A 20,803-nucleotide genomic window follows, 5' to 3' on the forward strand; every position below is an offset into this window, starting at 1 on the left:
CAAAAAATGTGGATGAATCCAAAATTCCCAGCTGCTGTTGCTACTGTAAAGGCCTCTGATGTTTGTTCCACAATGAGAGAAGCAGGTAAATGCCTTTCTAACTGAATCCTAGAAACATTATTTTAAACAGTTGGTTTCTAAAGTAAAAGATATTTAGAGTGACTTTTCTATTTGCCCTGTGCTTCCCAAATTCTGCTGGATTTTTATCTTCATATACAGACATACTTTAGTAGTGTGTTTTTCTCTCACTTTAAATAGCAGCGATTCTTTTTTTCTCCTTGCTGTAAAAATACACAAGGGTAAATTTCTATGATCAAGTACTACAAAAATTTTACATTTAGGATAGTCTGTTAAAAATAATGATAAAAATGTTTACATATATTAAATTCAGTTGCCAAAAAAACAGTAATTGTAAACACGTTTCCATAATTTTGACAGTTCAATATAGTCTGAAAAACATCAAAGTTATGTTGCACCTGAGTCTCTGGACTTCAAAAAGAAAAAACAAACAAAAAAACCCCACAGCCCCCAAAACCATTCTCTTACCTAAAACTTGACCTTAACTTATACGAATGATTTGACTCTTTTTCTTATTTTAGGTTCTCCTAACATAGAGAGACTTGTGTTTCAATTTTTTTAATGGGTTTTGTAAAGATGAAAAGATTAGGAAATTTTTTAGACACAGGGGAAGTAAAACATACAACCCTCCCAAAATGTACTCAGCAAAATAACTGTTGAATATCACTATCACTCATTTCTATTATGTGGCAGGTCCATCTCCCTTTATGCCCTGCTGATGTACTTAAAGCTGCTACTATAACAGGCATGATACAGCTTTCCCTTGCATTTGCAGTGACATGCAATTTTAAATTTTTAGGGTGCATGGTTTTCAGTTGTCATGGGGGTGCAATTCCTGTGGAGAACGGGTCCACCTTCCTCATCGTCACCAACACCAGCTCTGACTAATGACTGTGCCAGCATCCTCCAGGGCAGAGGAGTAACACTGGAGGCCAAAGGCTGCCCAGAACAAAAAAAATTGAGAAATGTTTAACAAAACAAATAAAAGTACAATACACTATACTATTAATTTGTGGTTTCCTATGTGAATATATTCCTGGGGGAATCCATTTCAAGTTATCAGTAACCACCTGTCTGGTACAGAGAAACAGTGGGGGGTAGGGAGAGGAGGAGGGCTGTGGCCTAGTAACCGCTTTCTGCAGGTGTTCCAGAAATAGCTACTGAAGACCTAGAAAAGAAAGCTTTCCAGACCAAAGTCAGCAAGAACCTGTATGACTTTACTAGAAGATGCATTATGATCTGATTTCTCACTGGGACCTTTCATTTGATGTGCCCTAAAACATCTGCACCCATTAGAATGTGAGCCCCTGAGGGCAGGCGCTGTCGTATTTTCCTATTTATATTCCCATTGCTATGCGGGGTATTTTGCAGATGTTGTTTTAAGTCCTGTCTGACTCTTCATGATCCATCTTGGGATCTTCTTGGCAAAGACACTGCCATGGTTTACTATTTCCTTCTCCAGCTCACTTTACAGATGAGGAAATTGAGGCAAACAGGGCTCAATGATTTGTTCAAGGTCACACAGCTAGGAAGTGTCTGAGGCTGGATTTGAACTCAAGTCTTCCTGAGGGCAGGCTAACATTACCCACTGCACTGTCTAGTAAATACTTAACAAATTCTTTCTTCATTCATTCAATTATTCAATCAGGCAAGTCATGCCCATATAGTAAATCAGGAGAATGTTTAAAAATAGGCTTGGATAGAGCCAAGAAGCCTAGGGTATCAATTCCCCAAAGTGATGTTGGTGTTCATCCTTCATTTTCAAGGATCATCAATGACATCGTGATGGGCTGATGTCTTGACTTTGGGTGAACTGGGTTTAAGTGAGGCAGAGTTGGACAATGTCTTCAGCCTCTTTCTCTTCCAGAGTCGTCAAAGTCCAGTGGCAAGACCAAAAAAGTCAAGATGACTGGCAATAGCCTGGATGGAGTGGATGACCTTAGTGTCTCTGATATCTGACTAAGGTCTAAGAGTTCCACAGCACCTTCATGGCCACCATAACAAATCATTCTCACCTGCCCATTCCACCAAAGGAAGTCCACATGCTGAGGGTCCCCTAACTCACCAAAGGGTTTGAGGCCTGTCAGTTACTATCAACCTGGTTTAGCCCATCTGACAAGATGGTTTACTGGGGTAATGCACGTCCTACAGCTTCTTGGAGCCACAAGTGAGAGTTGAGTTCCAGGTGGACACCAAAGGTGGATGAGCAGTTCTGGAAAGGCTTTGGAAAGCACTCACACCTCATGTGCTAGACCCCCTTGAACACTCCATAGTGCCCCAAAGGTGATACATGTAGTGCCAAGAAACATAAATACTTCTGAGTAGAATGTGAGTTAGCTGTCCTAAAGGAGCCATCCTTTAGGGCTATATGCAGACATTCCCTGTTCCCCATAAATTGCTTGAAGGCTTGAGGGGGAACACCTGCTTCCAGTAACTCACAAACGAGGGACCTGTACTACGTAATGACTGAAGTCTCCAAATAAGGTGCTAAGCCAAAAGAAGTGATAGCTTAGCGTATGAATTTACAAAAGAAGACTTTTCTGGAGAGTCAAGTGACAGAAAAGAGATCTGATTCTCCAGAAGCTGGAAATTTAGCAAGCAGATGGGAAGGACGCTCCTTTTGTAGCTCATGCAATAGGGCATCAGATCTCTTGGGTTCAACAGCCAATTATGAGACTCTTCATCATGATATAGTTTAAACTCCTCCAAATGTCTAGAAGCAGGTACGTCTCCTCCCACCCAATATCCTTCCTCAAAGGTTCCTATAGCTGACTATAAGTAGGCAAAGACAATCCGCATGTGTTGCAAGGAATGGCTCCTATAAGCCAGTTGACACATATCACACATGACATTATCAAGGCCAAATGTTTTTCATCTATTTTACTCAGAGTCAATGGTTCAGTTAATCTCTTCAAAAGTAACTACTGATTATAACCCAGGAGGCCCTCTAATGTTCCAGGGTACTGTGTAATCTTCACAACATCATATGCAAAGCATTTGCAAGTCTCATGATCAACAGAAAAACATCACTCTTTGGGCTATGTGCAGGACATCAACTATCTAACATGTCTTCAATGCCATGACTCACTTGATATCTAGAATATCACTTTAAAGGATTATCTCTGGGGGGGGAGGGGGTGGAACCAAGATGGCAGAGTAGAAGCGGGGACTTCTAGAGCTCTCCCCCAAAGTCCAGCCAAATACCTGCAAAAAATGACTCTCACCAAATTCTGGAGCTGCAGAACCCACAGAATGATGGAGTGAAGCAAATCTCCAGCCCAAGACAGCCTGGAAGGTCAGCAGGAAGTGTCTACCACACTATGCTGGGAGCAGAGCACAGTCCAGCATGGGTCAGGCAGGCACAGACAGGACCTGAGGAGGCCTTGGGGGAATTGACTCTCTGACACCTATGGTGGTTTCCAGACCTCACAACCACAAGACACTGAGGACAAATTGGAGGGTCATAGAAAAAACCTGTAGGACCTGTGTGAGAGAGCAGACTAGTCCAGCCCCAGCCCCAAAGCATCTGAGAGGGTGGAGGAGCCTGTGGCAGCTGCAGCAGCAGCAGGGGAAAGGGCTCCTTCTGGAGCTCTAGGCCCAAAGATTGTGGGGGGATCGAGGGGCTCACAGTACACTCCCTCAACCCCCACTGAAAGCAGAGAACTACCTTGACAAAGAGCTCAAAAGTCAAGAAAATAGCTGGGGAAATGAACAAAAACTGGAAAAAGAATCGGACTATAGAATCTTACTTTGGTGACAAGGAAGACCAAAGAATGCATACAGAAGAAAACAAAGTCAAAGCCTCCAAGAAAAATATGAATTGGTCTCCGGCCATGCAATGACTCTGAAAATCAAGTAAGAGAAGCAGAGTAAAAGTTGGGAAGAGAAATGAGAGTGGTGCAAGAAAATCATGAAAAACAAGTCAACTGCTTGCTACAGGAGACCTAAAAAATGCTAAAGAAAATAACACCTTAAAAAACTGACTAACCCACATGGCAAAAGAGATCCAAAAAACCAATGAGATAAAAAATGCCCTAAAAAGCAGAATTGGTCAGATGGAAAAGGAGGTCCAAAAACTCACTGACGAAAATAATTCCTTAAAGATTAGAATGGATCAGATGGAAGCTAATGAGTTTATGAAAAATCAAGAAATATAAAACAAAACCAAAGGAATGAAAAAATAGCAGACTGTGAAATATCTCATTGGAAAAACAACTGACCTAGAAAACAGATCCAGGAGAGACAAAGTAAAAATTATGGGACTACTTGAAAGCTATGATAAAAAAAAAAAAAAAGAGCCTAGCATCATCTTTCAAGAAATTATCAAGGAAAACTGTCCTGATATTCTAGAACCAGAGGGTGAAACAGATATTGAAAGAATCTACTGATTGCCTCCTGAAAGAGATGCCAAAAGGAAAACTCCTAGGAATATTGGAGCCAAATTCCAGAGCTACCAGGCCAAGGAGAAAATATTGCAAGCAACCAGAAATAAACAATTCGAGTACTGTGGAAACACAATCAGGATAACATAAGGTAGCAGCTTCCACATTAAGGGATCACAGGGCTTGGAATGTGATATTCCAGAGGTCAAAGGAGCTAGGATTAAAACCACGAATCACCCACCCAGCAAAACTGAGTGTAATCCTTCAGGGGAAAATGGTCTTTCAATGAAATAGGGAACTTTCAGGCATTCTTGATGAAAAGACCAGAGCTGAATAGAAAATTTAACTTTCAAACACAAGAATCAAGAGAAGCATTGAAAGGTAAACAGAAAAGAGAAATCATAAGGGACTTACTGAAGTTGAACTACTTACATTCCTACATGGAAAGATAATATTTGTAACTCTTGAGTAGTTGGGTAGTTGGAGAGTTTATATACATATAGAGAAAGGGCACAGGGTGAGTTGAATATGAAGGAATGATATCTAAAAAAATGAAATTAAGGGGTGAGAGAGGAATATATTGGGAGGAGAAAGAGAGAAATAGAATGGGGTAAATTCTCTCTCACATAAAAGTGGCAAGAAAAAGCTTTTTCAGTAGAGGGGAAGAGGAGGGAGGTGAGAAGGAAAGAATGCACCTTACTTTCATTGCATTTCGCTTAAGGAGGGAATAACATGCACACTCAATTTGGTATGAAAATCTGTCTTACACTACAGGAAGATGGGGGGCAGGAAATAAGTAGAGGGTGGGGGGGATGACAGAAGGGAGGGCAAATGGGAAGAGAGAGTAATTAGAAGTAAACACTTTCGTGGAGGGACAGGGTCAAAAGAGAGAATAGAATAAATGGGGTGCAGGATAGGATGGAGAGAAATATAGTTAATCTTTCACAATATGACTGTTATGGAAGTGTTTGCATGACCACACAAGTATAAAGTATATCAAATTGCTTGCATTCTCAGTGGGGATGGGTGGGGAGGGAGGAAGGGAGAGAAGTTGGAATTCAAAGTTTTAAAAATGAATGTTAAAAATTGCTTTTACATGCAACTGGGAAATAAGATGTACAGGCAGTGGGGTATAGAAATCTACCTTGCCCTAAGAAAACAGAAGGGAAGGGGATGATAAAAGAGAGGGGTGTGATAGAAGGGAGGGCAGACTGTGGGAAGGGATAATTGGAATGCATGATGCCTTGGGATGGGTGGAGGGGAGAGATGGGGAGAAAATTTGGAACTCAAAAGTGAATGCTGAAAACTAAAAATTATTTAATTAATAAAAAAAAGAATAATCTGTATTTATCAAAGAATAGTATATAATTCTTTGTGCAACTATATAGTCTGTCATGAAAAGAAATCTTCAAAAACCTTTGTTTCTTGCTTGTGTTTTTCATCAAAAATATTTTCAACAAATATGGAAGTCACTCACATATTGTAGCAGATCATGTTTGTGTATGTGTATGTGTTTGTGTATCATGTTCTGATTTGTTATACGATTTCTTTCATTTATCTTAGTCTGACTACATAGCATGACTATAGTGAAAATATACTCAATAGGAAAGTATATGTAGAATCTATACAGAATTGTATGCAGTCGTGGGGAGGGAGGGGGGTAGTGGGGAGTAGGTGGGGAGGGATAAAATCTCAATTGTATGGCAGTGATTGTTAAACATTACAAAATAAAAAAAAATATTTTCAACATCTGAACAGATTGTTTTATGAATATTTTAGATTTTAAAGAGAGAAAATAAGCATACAGGTTGGTAGCTGCTAATGTTATAAACCATATTTTGATAAACCATATATGTATGATCTTTTGTATTCCTTCAGATGTCCTGAAAATTCACCCTTTGGTGCCTTCAGAATTATGTTGCCTCTGCCAGATTTCTTCGGTACATACTTGGCCAAAAAGTAGACAGAGTGACGGGACTAGAGCTAGGAACATGGGTTCAAATTAATTTCTGACACTTGCTAGCTGACAAGTCATTTGAATGCTAAGGATTAGTGCTGAGGCAGACTGAAATCTTCACTTATAAAATCACAGATGCTTCATATAATACTCTATATTTGGGTAACTCCAGGCACTCTGCCTCTTAAGCATGCCTCTCTTCAGTTTCCACCTGTTTCCCATTGAGTTAATGTATTTCTACACTGAACATGGTAAATGTGTGCATCTGTGTAAGTGTGTGTGTGTGTGTGTGTGTGTGTGTGTGTGTGTGTGTGTGTGTGTATGTGTGTGTGTGTGTGTTCAAACCACTCCTGTCTGGTTCAGTTAAGTGTGTAGTTATATTTCAAAGATTTTACTGAACTCTGGTCTTTCATCATGAATGGCTGAAAGTCCTCTATTCTATTAATGATCCATTTTTCCCCCATAGATTAAACAGTTTTGCCTTGGTTGTAAGCTTTTATCTTCTGCCCTTCGGAGTATCATATTAAAAATTTCTCTCCTGCATAGTAGTTTTAATCAAGTTATACATGATCCAGACTACAGTTACTTGGTACCTGTAAATTTTCTTTCTGGTTGTTTGCAATACTTTTTCTTTGACCGGAAAGCTCTAAATTTTCCTTACGACATTCCTGAAAGTTCTCAATTTGTTGTTTCTTTCAAGAGGGAACAGATGGTTCCTTCCTGTTTTCTATTTGCCTTCAAGTCCTAGTAAATTTGTAGTTTTCTATTATTATGTCTTAAAATAAAATATTTAGGTTTCTGTTTAAACAATGATTTCTTGCTGACCTGACAGCAGGCACCTTAAATTTTCTTCTATTTTTTTCAATCTTTTGATTTTGTTCTAATATTTTTTTATTGTCTCTTGAAGTCACTAAGTTCTGTTAACTCAATTCTGATTTTCAGCGACCTTGATACTTGGATAAATGTTTCTACTTTATGTCCTAGGCTATTTAATCTCTTCCCAATTCTTCCTTCAAGAGCCCTCATTTCACTTCTAATTTCATTTTAAACATCTTTATTTCTTCTAGCTACTCTTTAAATCCTTCTAGTCAAGTCATTTCTCCCTCCTCCTCCCAAGACTCTACCCAGGTTTGTTGCGGAGTTATACTGTCCTTCTGGATTTATGTGGGTCTCTTCATCCATTGAGTTTCTTTACTATATACAGTGTTTTCTATTTACTCAACTCTAGCCTCGGTTCCTACTTGGGACTTTGTGCCAAGGCCAGACTCTGCTTCTTCCTGAAACCTCAGATGGGATGGTCAGACCCTGTGGGTCCTGTCCCCAATTTCCTAGGCTCTGGACGCTGGCTTTGACCTCCAAAGGTGTGTCTGTACTAAGAATGCTAATAGGGCTGATTCAAAGTAGGCATCATACCATAGGCCCCTTGGAGCAAGGATGTCAAACTCTGATGGCAACATTCAAGGGTGCAAATATCTGTTTCTATTTGAATGGGACACTGCCTTAAAGCATCTACAATCACCACATCAAGGGGTCCTGGCTCCCATGGAGCATCCTTGCTCAGAGGCACAGACCGACATGGAACCTCCATGCTGACTGCATGACAGGAGCTTGGTCCCCAGCAGGGTCCTAGTCAGAAGGCTCTGGGCTTCAGGTCCCCATGGAGCATTCCTGAGTGCAGGCAGATTGCCAGTCTGATTACCTGTGTTCTTGTGGGTTGTGCTGGGAGGTCTGTTTCCCCCAAAGTGGACCTGCCTCTGTCTTTTTGTCTGGGATGGACAAAAAGAGCTAACTTATTTTTCTTTAGATTGTTTTTATCATTATTTGATCTGATATCCTTCACACATCTTTGCCAAAGTACATATGTGACAGCTAGGCACCTCTATGAACTTTCACGTCATCATCTTACCCAGAAATTGTCTCTACAGACTTAGTTTTCCCTCTACTGCTTCTCAATAATTTAAGAAATGATACGTCCAACAAGCTCCTCATACTGTTGCACAGTAAGTGTGTGGACCGTGGCGCTGACCAGTATTCTCCTTGGCTTCTTCTCTTCTCTCCGTTTCAAAAAAAGGCCAAGTGTTTTCCGCATAAGGCAGTTCCTAGGTTCTTTTGGACCCCTCGTTGGGAAACTATTTTAGATTAGTTAAACCTCCAAAAATGAAAATAAGTCATTTTCTCTTTTTTGTCCATTTTCCATTTTCAAAAGCCACAGTTTATTTAAAAGTTGAAGTTAGAGATGATGTAATTCCATAAAATGCCTTCATCCCATCCTTACCTTTTCTTCTCATTTTGTACTTTGACCTCTGCTATACTAGTCAATAATCTTACTATATACAAAAATGATTTCTTTATAACCAATCCTTTCTTGTCTGTTAAGACATGCAACCAATTTATGTTCGTGTGATATTATTCAGTGCTATCCATAGAGCTCAAAGCTTATCTTAGGTTCTGAAGTCAGCTCAAAAGCAAAAGAAAGTTCCTTAAAATAAAAATTATCCTTGAAGATCTTTAAAGTTGCCCATAATACCTTTAAGCAGCTGTAGCTGGAAAAGGCAGCCAATCATGAAGAGCAGATGGATCAGAGATGATTGTTGTGGAAACCACAACACAGAATGCAAATTTGTCACTAGACCTAGTTATTGATTAGCAGGTGAGAAGGGTTTCTAGTAAAAGACAAGCAAATTAAAACAGATTAAAGATTTAACTGACAGAAAACTAATGCTTAGGGAAAATTCCTCTTGAAAGATCTTCCTACACAAATGTGAATATAATGCCACCATAAAACAGTTTTGACTACAAGTCAAAAAAAACCACTAGAACCCAGGATGTGTTTTCTAGCTGGTATCTTTTAGATTTCCAGTAGTATTAGGAAGATCAACTAACCTGTCCCTTTAGAAGGACAACCTAAGCAAAATGAATAAACGTATAGCTATGACGAAGGAGGGCTTCTACAATTACACTTTATGTTGTAAATGATTATACTACTTTTACATTGTCTATAAGCATTTGACCTTTTTCATTTCCTGATCCTTAACTATTTTTTTCTAATAAGTTTGGCTGTCCTCTCCTTTGCACACTCTCACATTAACAGTTTAGTAAATAGTAAAATCTGTCATATTCATCACAGAATTTGTCCACCTCAATTATGACATACCTTGGCATATACACTGCAGAATACTGTACTCGTGATGGCCTGTCTGTTTCTGTTCACCTTGAGCACTGCAAGGTAAGATGGCCAATCCCACACAGGAAATGATGTTTCTGGTTGCCTTTGATTTTGTGATAAAATCAACACTACCCAAACTACTCATCAAATCTTTGATAATTTTTATCTTCCCATTTATTGGCAACATCTTTATGCTTTTTAGTTTCTTCTATAATGGAAACATAAACATGGAAACATTTTCTTCTATCCCGTAGGGCACCAAACATGAGTTTGGTACAATGGAAGGAACACTTGCTCTGGACTGAGAGGACAATGTTCAACTCCTGTCTTGGCCATTTACCTGTGTGAATTGTTTTTTCTTCACCTCCCTGAATCTCAGTTTTTTCACCTGTAAAATAAGAAGGTTGGACTGGATGGTCTCTGAGATCTCTTCCAGCTCCACATCTATGATCCTGTGGTTAAATTAAGGATAGTCATAATTAAATTGGCAGCTAAGTGGCACAGTAGACACAGTGCCAGACTTGGAGTCAGAAAGATGCGTCTTCCTGAGTTCAAATCTGGCCTCAGACATCTACTTGCTGTATGACCCTAGACAAGTCACTTAATCCTGTTTGCCTCAATTTCCTCATATGTAAAATTAGCTGGAAAAAGAAATGGCAAGCCACTCCAGTATCTTTACCAAGAAAACTCCAAATGGGGTCACAAAGAGTTGGACATGACTGAAACAACTGAACAACAGTAATTAATGTCTGCAAATGGTCAAAAGAACTTCATGTTTCTTAGAATATTCTACTTCCTTTTCTCCCACCATTCCTGAGGAAGCAGAAAGCAATCTCACAGGACTGAGGGCTACTTTGTACTTTTTCTGCTTTGTGAAAAGCAGATGCTCTAGTGAATGGAGAGTTTGCTTCAGATTTCTGCACCTATAAGCATGGGCAAAGCACTTCACCTCACTGAAGACCTGTTAAACTCCTTGAGATTACAAATGATAAAATAGTAGCTGATTTGCACTGGTTTGGGGAATGTTCTTGCCCAGGAATCCACTAGACCAATGAAACTGGGGGTCCAGTCCAAAAAACAAACAGACCTGTTTTATGGAATGCCATTCCAAAAACCTTTTTATGAATTAGTTCTGCCCCCACGGTAAGGAGCCTCCCAGCTCAGCCCATAGCAGGGCCTATCAAAACCCACGTGCCAGTGGCACAGTCTCTAAGAACTTCAAGTCTCCTAAATAAAGTGGAAGACCATAGACATTAAACAATTAAAATCTGAAAATTAAGCTCCCTAAAAGTGTTTTCAGGATGAGCCTCCTAAGGACTTATAGGTAATGCTACTTGATTACACACATTTACCTGGAGAGGCTGATGATAATTTTTTTAAGAAGCAAAGCATTCCCACAACAGGTTAATTTCACAAATTAGCAAGGGCAGCTTGACACTTTCCATTTTTTGCAAGCATCATTTAAAAAATGAAGTTTGATTTAAAAAATTAAAGCAAGACTTTGAGAATAATCATGGAGGTCTTCATGTCAATATTTTTCAAAGCAATCAACAAGTACAACCTGAGAGGAGAGAACGACTCTTCGGTTGTGCATCTGAGTGACTGGAAAAATGACGGCACCTCAACTGAAATGGAAAGTAATGGGGGGGGGGGGCAGTTAGAAGAAGCAAACGGTTTTGACAACAGCTTCCTCAAATACCAATCTTTCCAACACTAGTCGTTCATTATTCTGGAAAAGTACCTGTAGTCAATTACACCTGTTTTTCATTCCTTGATAACAGTTTGAAAAACTTCCCTCATATCTAAAGCTTTTACCCTCTCCTTCCAATCCAAAATGGCAGCCATGACCTACAGAACTCTGTGACAGCCTCTTAGCTTCTGCCATACTTCTCACTGTGTTCCACAGAGGCCCTCTGAAGAACCCGTGTTTCTGTTTCAGCTGTTCCATTTTGGGGAACAAGGTCATCGTGTAATTGTTTCAGTCCCAATGGTATTTCTCTAGCTGTTGCCTCTCTGATGTCTCCACTATCTTCTTAGAACTATCAATGACTCCCCACTTGATAAATGGTCAAAGGATATGAACAGGCAATTTTCAAAGGAAGAAATTAAAGATATCTATAATCATACGAAAAAATGCTCTAAATCACTTTTGATTAGAGAGGTGCAAATCAAAACAACTCTGAGGTACCACATCACACCTATAAGATTGGCAAACATGACAGAACAAGAAAATGATAAATGCTGGAGAGGATGTGGGAGAGCTGGAACACTAATTCATTGTTGGTAGAGCTGTGAGCTCATCCAACCATTCTGGAGAGCAATTTGGAACTATGCCCAAAGGGCTACAAAAATGTGCATACCCTTTGACCCAGCAATATCGCTACTAGGACTGTATCCACAAGAGATCATAAAAATGGGAAAGGGTCCCACATGTACAAAAATATTTATAGCAGCACTCTTTGTGGTGGCCAAAAACTGGAAATTAAGGGGATGTCCATCAATTGGGGAATGGCTGAATAAACTATGGTCTATGAATGTAATGGAGTACTATTGCGCCATAAGAAATGATGAACAAGAAGACTTCAGAGAGGCCTGGAAGGACTTATATGATCTGATGCTGAGTGAAAGGAGCAGAACCAGGAGAACTCTGTGCACAGCAACAACCACAGTGTGCGAGAGTTTTTTCTGGTAGACTTGGAATTTCGTAATAATGCAAGAACTTATTAAAAAAAAAAAAAATCCCAATGGTGGATTTCTAAGGCAAAATGCCTTCCACACTCAGAGAAAGAAATATGGAAGTCATTTGCAGAATGTAGCAGATCATGTTCGTGTGTATGCGTGTTTTTGTGTATCATGTTTTGATTTGTTATATGATTTCTTCCATTTATTTTAGTTCGACTACATAACATGACTATAGTGAAAATGTACTCAATAGGAAAGTATATATAGGACCTATACAGAATTGTATGCGGTCGTGGTGGGGGAGGGGGATAGTGGGGGGTAGGTGTGGAGGGGATAAAATCTTAATTTTATGGCAGCGATTGTAAACCATTAAAAATAATAAAAAAAATTAAATTAAATTAAAAAAATAGAACTATCAATGACTTCAGTGAATCTTTGAGCTGCTGGGCACAGAGGGTCAGCGTTTGGTACAGATTGGAGTAACAGGCCACACGGGGCGACACATGGGTCTTTGTGGCAACACTGCTCCAATGATTCATCCTCACAGTCCTGTAAAAAGGCAATGACCAATTGATGGAATCTGAGAGGGTCAGACACAAGCTGCAGCCTAAGTCATTGCTGCTTTTGCTGGCCATTTTCCCAGAATGACCAGAACACTCTTCCTCAAGCTCTCTCAGCATTGCATGAGTTTATTCAATTTCTTTGAAAGCTTTTCCAGCATAGCATACACTCCCTTAGACTTTAGAGGCATGCTAACTGGTCTGTGAATGTTTTTCTCTCCCAAGGATAGGCTCTACGTCTGGGGGCAAAGGGTTTAAGTCAAGTTCTATGATCTCCTGAAGATGTGAAATGGAGAACTTCAACAATATTTCATTCTTCTTTACATATTCACAGAAATTCTCCCTCATACTGAAGAAATTATTGTCTGTATGAGGTAAACTTCTAATGAGATTCATTAACTTATCAAAGAAATAGAGTTGCTTCTCTACATTGGTATAACTCCTCATGACATTCTGGTCTTCTGGCCCCCACAACATCAGCTCATGACCTAGTTTTTCCCCTCTCTTATTTTTTCTTTAGATCGGCATTCCTGCAAGTGATGAATGACTCCCTAAATAGGAAGGATATATTTACGTGAACATTCATTCCACAATATCCAACAGTAAGTTGAGGGGGTACGTAGGAGTTACCTGATTGTCTTTGGTCCAGTAATATAAAGACCTTCAAGGAAGGGGCAGTCTGTGTCCTCAAGTCTCTCACAAACAGCCACAGCCTCCTGGGCAAGGCAGGAATCCTTATCTTCCTCTTTTCTTCATACTCTTCTTATCTTTCTCTTCTACTTCCTCTTCTTCTTCCGTCTCTTCTCTCGCATCATCATCACAGCAGCGGTCAACCAGAAAGCATTTGGTCATATTTCCAGCCTCTTCTAATTCTCTTTCTATTTGAGTTTTCCTCTTTTGGAACTGCTTTATTGTTTTCAGTTCTATCTGAATCAAGCCAATTCCTTTGGGTTTTTGATTGTATTGCCCCTCCAACCCATTAATTTTTACAAAGCAGCGTTCTCACATTATTTCCTTATCAATCTCAGATTTGGCCTTTGCATTAAATAATTCTTGTTTCAGTCTTTCAGTCAAAAGATCTTTTTCTGAATCTTGACTCTTTATACAGCTTAATACAACCACTGTATCCTTCTCCATTTTGTCCTGCTGCCTCTTCAAGATCTCATTACTTTGTGCCAATCTCTGAACAGCCTCACGATACCCAGCCTAAGATATTTCAGAGACTTCCAATCTGGCCTCCCAAAAGGCAACATTAGCCCTGGCTCTCTCTAATTCTGTTTCATCTCTTTTTGTCAGTTTCTTGTCTTTCTTATCTTTGCCTTTTTTCCTTCTGCCTCTCTACTTCCCTCTTCCCTTCACCATGTTGGTTGACTTGGCTCTTCTTCAAACCTAGCCTCACAAGGCCCCCAAGGAGAGCCTCCACCACAACCTCTCCAATGCTGCTAACTTTAATCTGTCTTGAATTACATTTTTTAAAAAATTTATTACCACTCAGATTCAATCCAGGTCTGACTCTGTCTAGCTGAGATTGTATCTGGCCCGCTTGTTAATAATGCAAGCGTTACAAATGCTTAGGCTCCTTAAGAGTCAACCCAATATGGCAAATCATTAATAAACTTTGTTTTTCTTTGGCTTTAAGAAGGCTTACGTTGATGGAATACTATTGTGCTATAAGAAATGATGAACAGGAAGACTTCAGAAAGGCCTGGAAGGACTTATATGAACTGATGCTAAGTGAAAGGAGCAGAACCAGGAGAACTTTGTACACAGCAACAACCACAGCGTGCAAGGAATTTTTCTGGTAGACTTAGCCCTTCAGAGCAATGCAAGGACCTAAAAAATTCCCAATGGACTCTTAAGGCAAAATGCCTTACACATCCAGAGAAAGAACTATGGAACGGGATTTTCTCTTGTGTTACATTTTGTTTTTCATAGCTTCTCCCATTCATTTTAATTCTTCTATGCAACATAACTAAGGTGAAAATGTATTTAATAAGAATGTATGTGCAGAACCTATATACGATTGCATGCTATCTTGGGGATGGAGCGGGGAAGGAAGGTGGAAAAATCTAAGATATATGGAAGTGATTGTAGAAAACTGAAAACAAATAAATTAATTTAAAAAATAATAAAATATAACTGGGTAATTGGGAAATGTTCAACAAAATAAAAAAATACAATGGGAAAAAATTATTACCAATTCCAAATTTTCCCTATCCCTCCCCCACGTATGGAGAAGGCAAAAAATATGATACCATTATATATGAAGTCATGCAAAACATATTTTCACATTTGCAATGTTGTAAAGAATAAAAAAGAAAAAGAAAAAATACAATTTAACCTGCACTCGGTCCATGAATTCTCTCTGTGAAGGGGGATAGCATTTTTCATCATGAGTCTTTTGGAAGTGTTGTGGATCACTGTATTAATCAGAACAGCTAAGTCTTTCAGAGTTTGTGATTAGTATAATACTGCTGTTACACTGCTCTAGCTTTACTCTTCTCCCTTTGCATCAGTTCATACAAGCTTCCCAGGTTTTTCTGAAACCATCTCCTTCATCATTTCTTACAGCACAATAGTATTCCATCTCCATCAAGTAGCATAACTTATTCAACTTTTCCCCAATTGATGAAAACTACTATAAATATTTTTGTATTTACAGATCCTTTTCTTTTCTTTTGATCTCTTTGGGATATTGACCTAGTAGCTGGGTCAAAGGATACTCAGTTTTATAGCCTTACGCCAGAGTTTATGAGTGCCAGGGATCACTTATGGTTCTGCTATGTCCTATAATATCCAAGGACTCAATTTTTGGAGGGGTTGAGGGCCTGAGGGGTAGGAGTTATCCTCCCCAGTCCCAACCATAGACCCAGGAGGTCCTTGGGGAATGGGGTAGGGTCTTTAGAATTATGGGGTACAGTGGGCAAGGAGCTAGGGCACTCAGAGCAGGTGCCTCACAGACTTCTGTGGCATATGTCAGTAATAGCCTCTTTATTTTTCAGCCGGTCCTTCAAATTAGTCATTTTCTTTTTTTAGTCTAGCGGCCTCCTCCTTAAGCCCTCTTTTATTTTCCTCGAGACTACAAACAACTGACTGAATTTTCTTCTTGGTTGCTTTTTCACATCAGAGAAAATAAGTGTTTATCTGGTGAGGGCATTGGTTTGGATTGCTCCTTTCACATGAACTCATTTTTATTATTCAGAGGAGCCTTCCATAGGGAACTGCAAAGTAGGATCATCCCTGGTATAAACATGCCACTGTGAAATAGATTTCATAGTGTGCAGGCCATAAAGCTAAAACATCTCCTCAGTCATTCCCAGAGAGATCTTAGAGCTAGATTGATTCCACAAAAGAGCAAAAAGAATCCACAGACAATATCAAAGATATACTAAGACAGGGAATTTCCTGGGAAAATCAAAAGGAGGATAAAGAGAGGAGAAAGAAAAGGAGTCCCTGTCTTTGCAGTTCAGGTGTTTGGCCTGAGAGTGCCTGGTCTTGGTCAACAACTCAATGGAATAATACACTTCAAATTGCCCTCATAATTCTGAGGTTGTCCTAAGTGAATGAATGTAATATCACACTGAACAACAAGTCATCAAAGTGACTCAAATCAACTAAAAGAGTATCAGAATAAGACAAGATACAAATATTTGATAAAAAAGGTCCCTTCTGTTGGGTTACAACCTAGATGATGCCATGCGTATCAGGCTATCAGTGAAGCTACCAACCAGCATATAATCTCAGTCTGGTTTATATTTTATAGTCAAGGGAAGGTTAAGGGGAAGATAGGGGAGGAGAGCAAGATATACAGAGAGCAAGAGTACAAGAGTATGCACGAGAGGGGGATGCAGAGAGAGGCTGCCACACAGAGATAGAGAGCGAGCTAAATCTCTTGGATGAATGGCCAAATTGAACAGATTGCAGCTGCTACCAGAACCCTTAGGTGATCAACCTGAGACGACCTGTGGATAACAATGGCCTGACTAGTTCTAACCTGTCCTCAGTAGCTCCCATGTCAAAGGATCACACAGACCCCAAGCTTTCTGGTCATCTGGAATCCCCAGTTATGAGATAGTCTGGAGCCAGGGGAAACCTGACTGTATTCCTCCTGAACCCTAAGATACTCTCTGAGTGTCAATCCATCCTATGTAGGTCATTCTAACTTCCCTGGTCCCAGAGACTCACCCAATGTTCACAGTCTTGGAGGGCTGCTTAGAGTAACCCTGAGGAATTCCACTTCTGATATGAAATTGTCAGCTGAGAATGAATTACAGGCTTAGAAAGTTTGAGGGAAAAAAATTATTAAGTTTTCTGGCAGAAGGGAGTGCCTAAATATATGACCAACTCAGGAGCCTCTATGGGTAACACATTTATAGGGTTCAAGCTCCAGTTACAGGGAAGACAGGGAAATGAGACTGGCCCCAAATTGTGAACACAAAGCTTCTCTCCAAATAGGGCACACAATTTCAATATGAAGCAAGATATGCTGACTCTGAGACTTAGAAGGTCTCTGGGATCAGTAAATTGAGCATATCCTGGATTAGACAATAAGCTGAGCTAAGCAATAAACAAGCCTGGTCTAAACAAGCCCTGTCTCTTGCTGTACAGGACAAGGTTGCAACTTTCATAACTTCCCCAGGAAGTTTATTAGAGTTTTATTGAATAAGTGACATACTCACTGTAAATCTGTGTGGTTGTAACTGCTTATCCCTTCTTTTGCTCTATTCCCTAAAACTAGACCAAAAGGTTCACCTCCTCTTAACTCCTCCAATTATAGTTTCATTGATAGGCGACCCCCTGCTCCCAAATGGCCCCATAGCACCTGTAACCACGTACAGGGTGTCTCCAAAGTCTGGGTGCAGTTTTAATCTATTAAAGCTTAAGGTACTTAAATGATTACAACTTAAAACTGCACCCAGACTTTGGAGACTCATATAATAGCATCCATATCCCTTTTGTTAGCAATCCAGTCCCATTTTCTGATGCCCCTTAAAAGGTTACTGCATTCAGATACCAAAGCAAAGACCTTGCAGCAAGGCAGCACCATGTTCCCTTCCAAGTACCAAACTGGGCCTCCAGGAAAGGAGGAAGAACGTCTACCACAATGGAGATAAGGTTTTTTCCTATACAAAAGAGGAAGGCTGGGAAGCCATTTTGAGATCGTTTGGAACTATACCAGTACCCCAGTCCCCCAATCTGGATATAGATTTGGAAGACCACAGTGATTGTAAAGAATATCTTTCAATAAAATCCATTTGGACATATAAATCTTATTATGGTTTTTCTTTTCCTTTCCTCAAGCAAGTAAAGTGAGTTATCACGCTTTTTTGTGTGATATTTTGTTAAATTATTGAATTATTTCACTTTTTTGAAGAGGTTTTTGCTACAAAATGAAGAAAATTAAATGAGTAGGGGAACCTTCACCTCTTTGTTTTAGAACATGCGCGCACACAGAAGAAGTTTCATTCAGTTTGTTGGAGTGAGTAACCCTAATTCACTGCCTCCACCCCACAGAATATACTCCCTCCTCACCTGTATTTATTAAAGTTCCTATCTTCCTTCAAAGCTCAGCTCAGCTCAAGCCTCCCGCGTGAGACCTCTCCTGATTCCCATAGCTGCTAGTGCCTAGCATTCAGCCAATATAACTTTTATTTGCTCTTACATATAGTTTGTACTTACTTACATGTTGTTTCCCTCGGTAGAATACAAGTTACTTGAGGGCAAAGACTTTTTGGTTTTTGCCTCTGTGTCTCCAGTTTCTGGGATACAGTAGATACTTAATAAATGCTTGTTGAGTGAACAGGTAATACATGCAAATCTTTCTAACCTTTCTCTCTAATACAAAGTATTTGCTTAACAAAACACTGCCAGAACAGATGGAAATAGGGCCTTTTTACATGCATGATGAAGACAATCATTTAAACATATCTAGCTCTTTCAAAAGCTTACAGGAGGAGCATATGAACAGTCCATAAGTAATGCCAAGAATGTACTGAAATACGTGGAGTTCATTCCTTCCTCGCTGACATGCAGTAGAAAACTGAAATAAAAACAGTCTCCAATTTGTTGCACTAAATAAGTTAGAATATTCTTACATTTTAAAAAGTTTTCTATAAAGTAAAATTAACCAGATAATGGTTTAAGTGGCATGGATGCTAGCAAATGGACAGTTAACTGCTTGAGTCTAAGCTCTTTATATTTTCAAGTAAACTCAAATGTAATAGGATGAATAAATTTTATTAAAATGTACGTGTTCAAAGCAGTATCCTACGGGATAATTCTCCAGACGTCTTAGTTTCTTCCACAACACAGTCATTAAACACATCTGATTGCAATCCTTAGTGACAAAGCATGCTTTGCAGTATATGGCACTCCAGAATAGCAGAAGATACTTAGAAGTAAAAGAAAAAATTGTAACGTTAGACTAAGGAAGGAAGCCTCAAGCTTAGGGTCCGCATTCAGATGCTAATTTGGTTTCATCAAGCCCTTAGGACAACATTACTTTGGTTACTGCTGCTACAAGCCACAGAATAATTGTACCCAAGGGGATCTGCTGTTATAGTGAGTAAAATTTTATGCTCCTTGTTCTTAATTCTAAAAGTGAATAAAAAGTGTTATATTTCTCTAAGGGGATAGAAAACCATAAATTAAATCCCCTTCTAGTAGTATATAGTTTTTTAACTTACTTTTTTTTGTGGGACACTGGCCCTCTTATCAGTAAAATCCTTCTCCCATCCCTGAATTTCAACAGGGTCAAAGTCATGGATTTGGGTCCCCAATCTGACAGCAGATTTTAATCCAGAAAATCTTATTCTGTTAGCAGACAATACAGATGGTTCAGTGAAAACCAATAACTACTAGTAGAAAAATTCAAAATGATTCATTACTTAAATCTTCACCAAGTACTTACTATATATTAGCATCACTTCTTAGTATCAAATCCTTATGCCTCTCTCAAGGGATTAAACTAGATGCCCTCTGAGGTCTTTCCAGCTCTAAATCTAAGGTCTCCACTAAAGAATAAAGAGAAATCTGATAACCCAGTCAAAAGTCCTCCAACAGGTTATTTTATTTAGTTATTAACTACAGTGGAAGGAAACATGGTTCAGTAATCACTCAGTCTGTAGTCAGAATACCTAGAATTCAAAACCTGGCGTTGATCTTTAGTAATCTGTATGACTTTAGATAAATCATTTAAGGTCTCTGAGCCTCAGGTTCCTCATCTGGATTAGATGTACTCAAAGGCCTCTTCCATTTCTAATTCTATGAAGCCTATGGTTAACATTCTACAGATGCAAATTTTTGCACTTTAAGTGATTTTATAGAAAAAGAAGCAGATTACTTTTGCTGTTTCCTTCTTTTACTAGGTACTTAACTATAAGGAATAAATCTCATTGATCAAAAACCAGTCCAAAATAGTGCTAAAACTTTAGTTCCCTTGAATAACAGAAGTGAACTCTACTATAAGAATTTCAAAATTTTAAAGTTTTACTATGCAATAATTCCTAGAGGTTTTCTCTCAGAAAAACAGATTTTTACTTCTATAATGACCATCTGCAATGTTAATAAAATTGGAAGACCTTCCTCACCCATTAAGAGGCCTGTGGTCACATGGAGTCTAGGTCACATGGAGCTCAGACTAGGAGAAGCTTGCCCAAGGAGGAGAGAGAAGCAAGCTATGAATGGGCAAAAGGAGGAATTTGTCTAAGGGAACTTGTTTTTGTAGGGAGGCCTGACAGAAAGAAGGTTTAAGATGTTGGGCACTCCCTGGATTAGTGATAAATACCCTGTTAAATCTTAATTCCTTGTATTCTAATGATGTTCTAAATAAATATTTTGGTTTTACCTTTGAAGAAGAGAGTTTATTATATTTTGAGAATTTATACTGGAAATACATGCATATTCACAACAGCTGCTATAGGGATCACATTGGCCTTACAAATGGTGATGAAGATGCCAAAATGTAAAATCTCTACTT

General features: G+C 39.2%; 1 protein-coding gene across 8 annotated transcripts in view; it reads right to left on the reverse strand.

Moving 5' to 3' along the window:
- The window catches only part of DCBLD2 (discoidin, CUB and LCCL domain containing 2), a 115,475-nt gene that overhangs the window by 76,363 nt on the left and 18,309 nt on the right, over positions 1 to 20,803 (reverse strand). Inside the window, exon 1 of one of the 8 annotated variants that reach the window (XM_072615359.1) lies at positions 1,931 to 3,368. The exons of the other annotated variants lie outside the window; for them this stretch is intronic. Coding sequence (XP_072471460.1) covers positions 1,931 to 2,087 — 157 coding nt within the window. The 5' untranslated portion in view covers positions 2,088 to 3,368. Of the gene's footprint in view, positions 1 to 1,930; positions 3,369 to 20,803 lie in introns of those variants that run through there. 8 annotated transcript variants of the gene reach the window in all.

The sequence above is a fragment of the Notamacropus eugenii genome, chromosome 5, assembly GCF_028372415.1.
Source record: "Notamacropus eugenii isolate mMacEug1 chromosome 5, mMacEug1.pri_v2, whole genome shotgun sequence".
Taxonomy (NCBI): Eukaryota; Metazoa; Chordata; class Mammalia; order Diprotodontia; family Macropodidae; genus Notamacropus; species Notamacropus eugenii.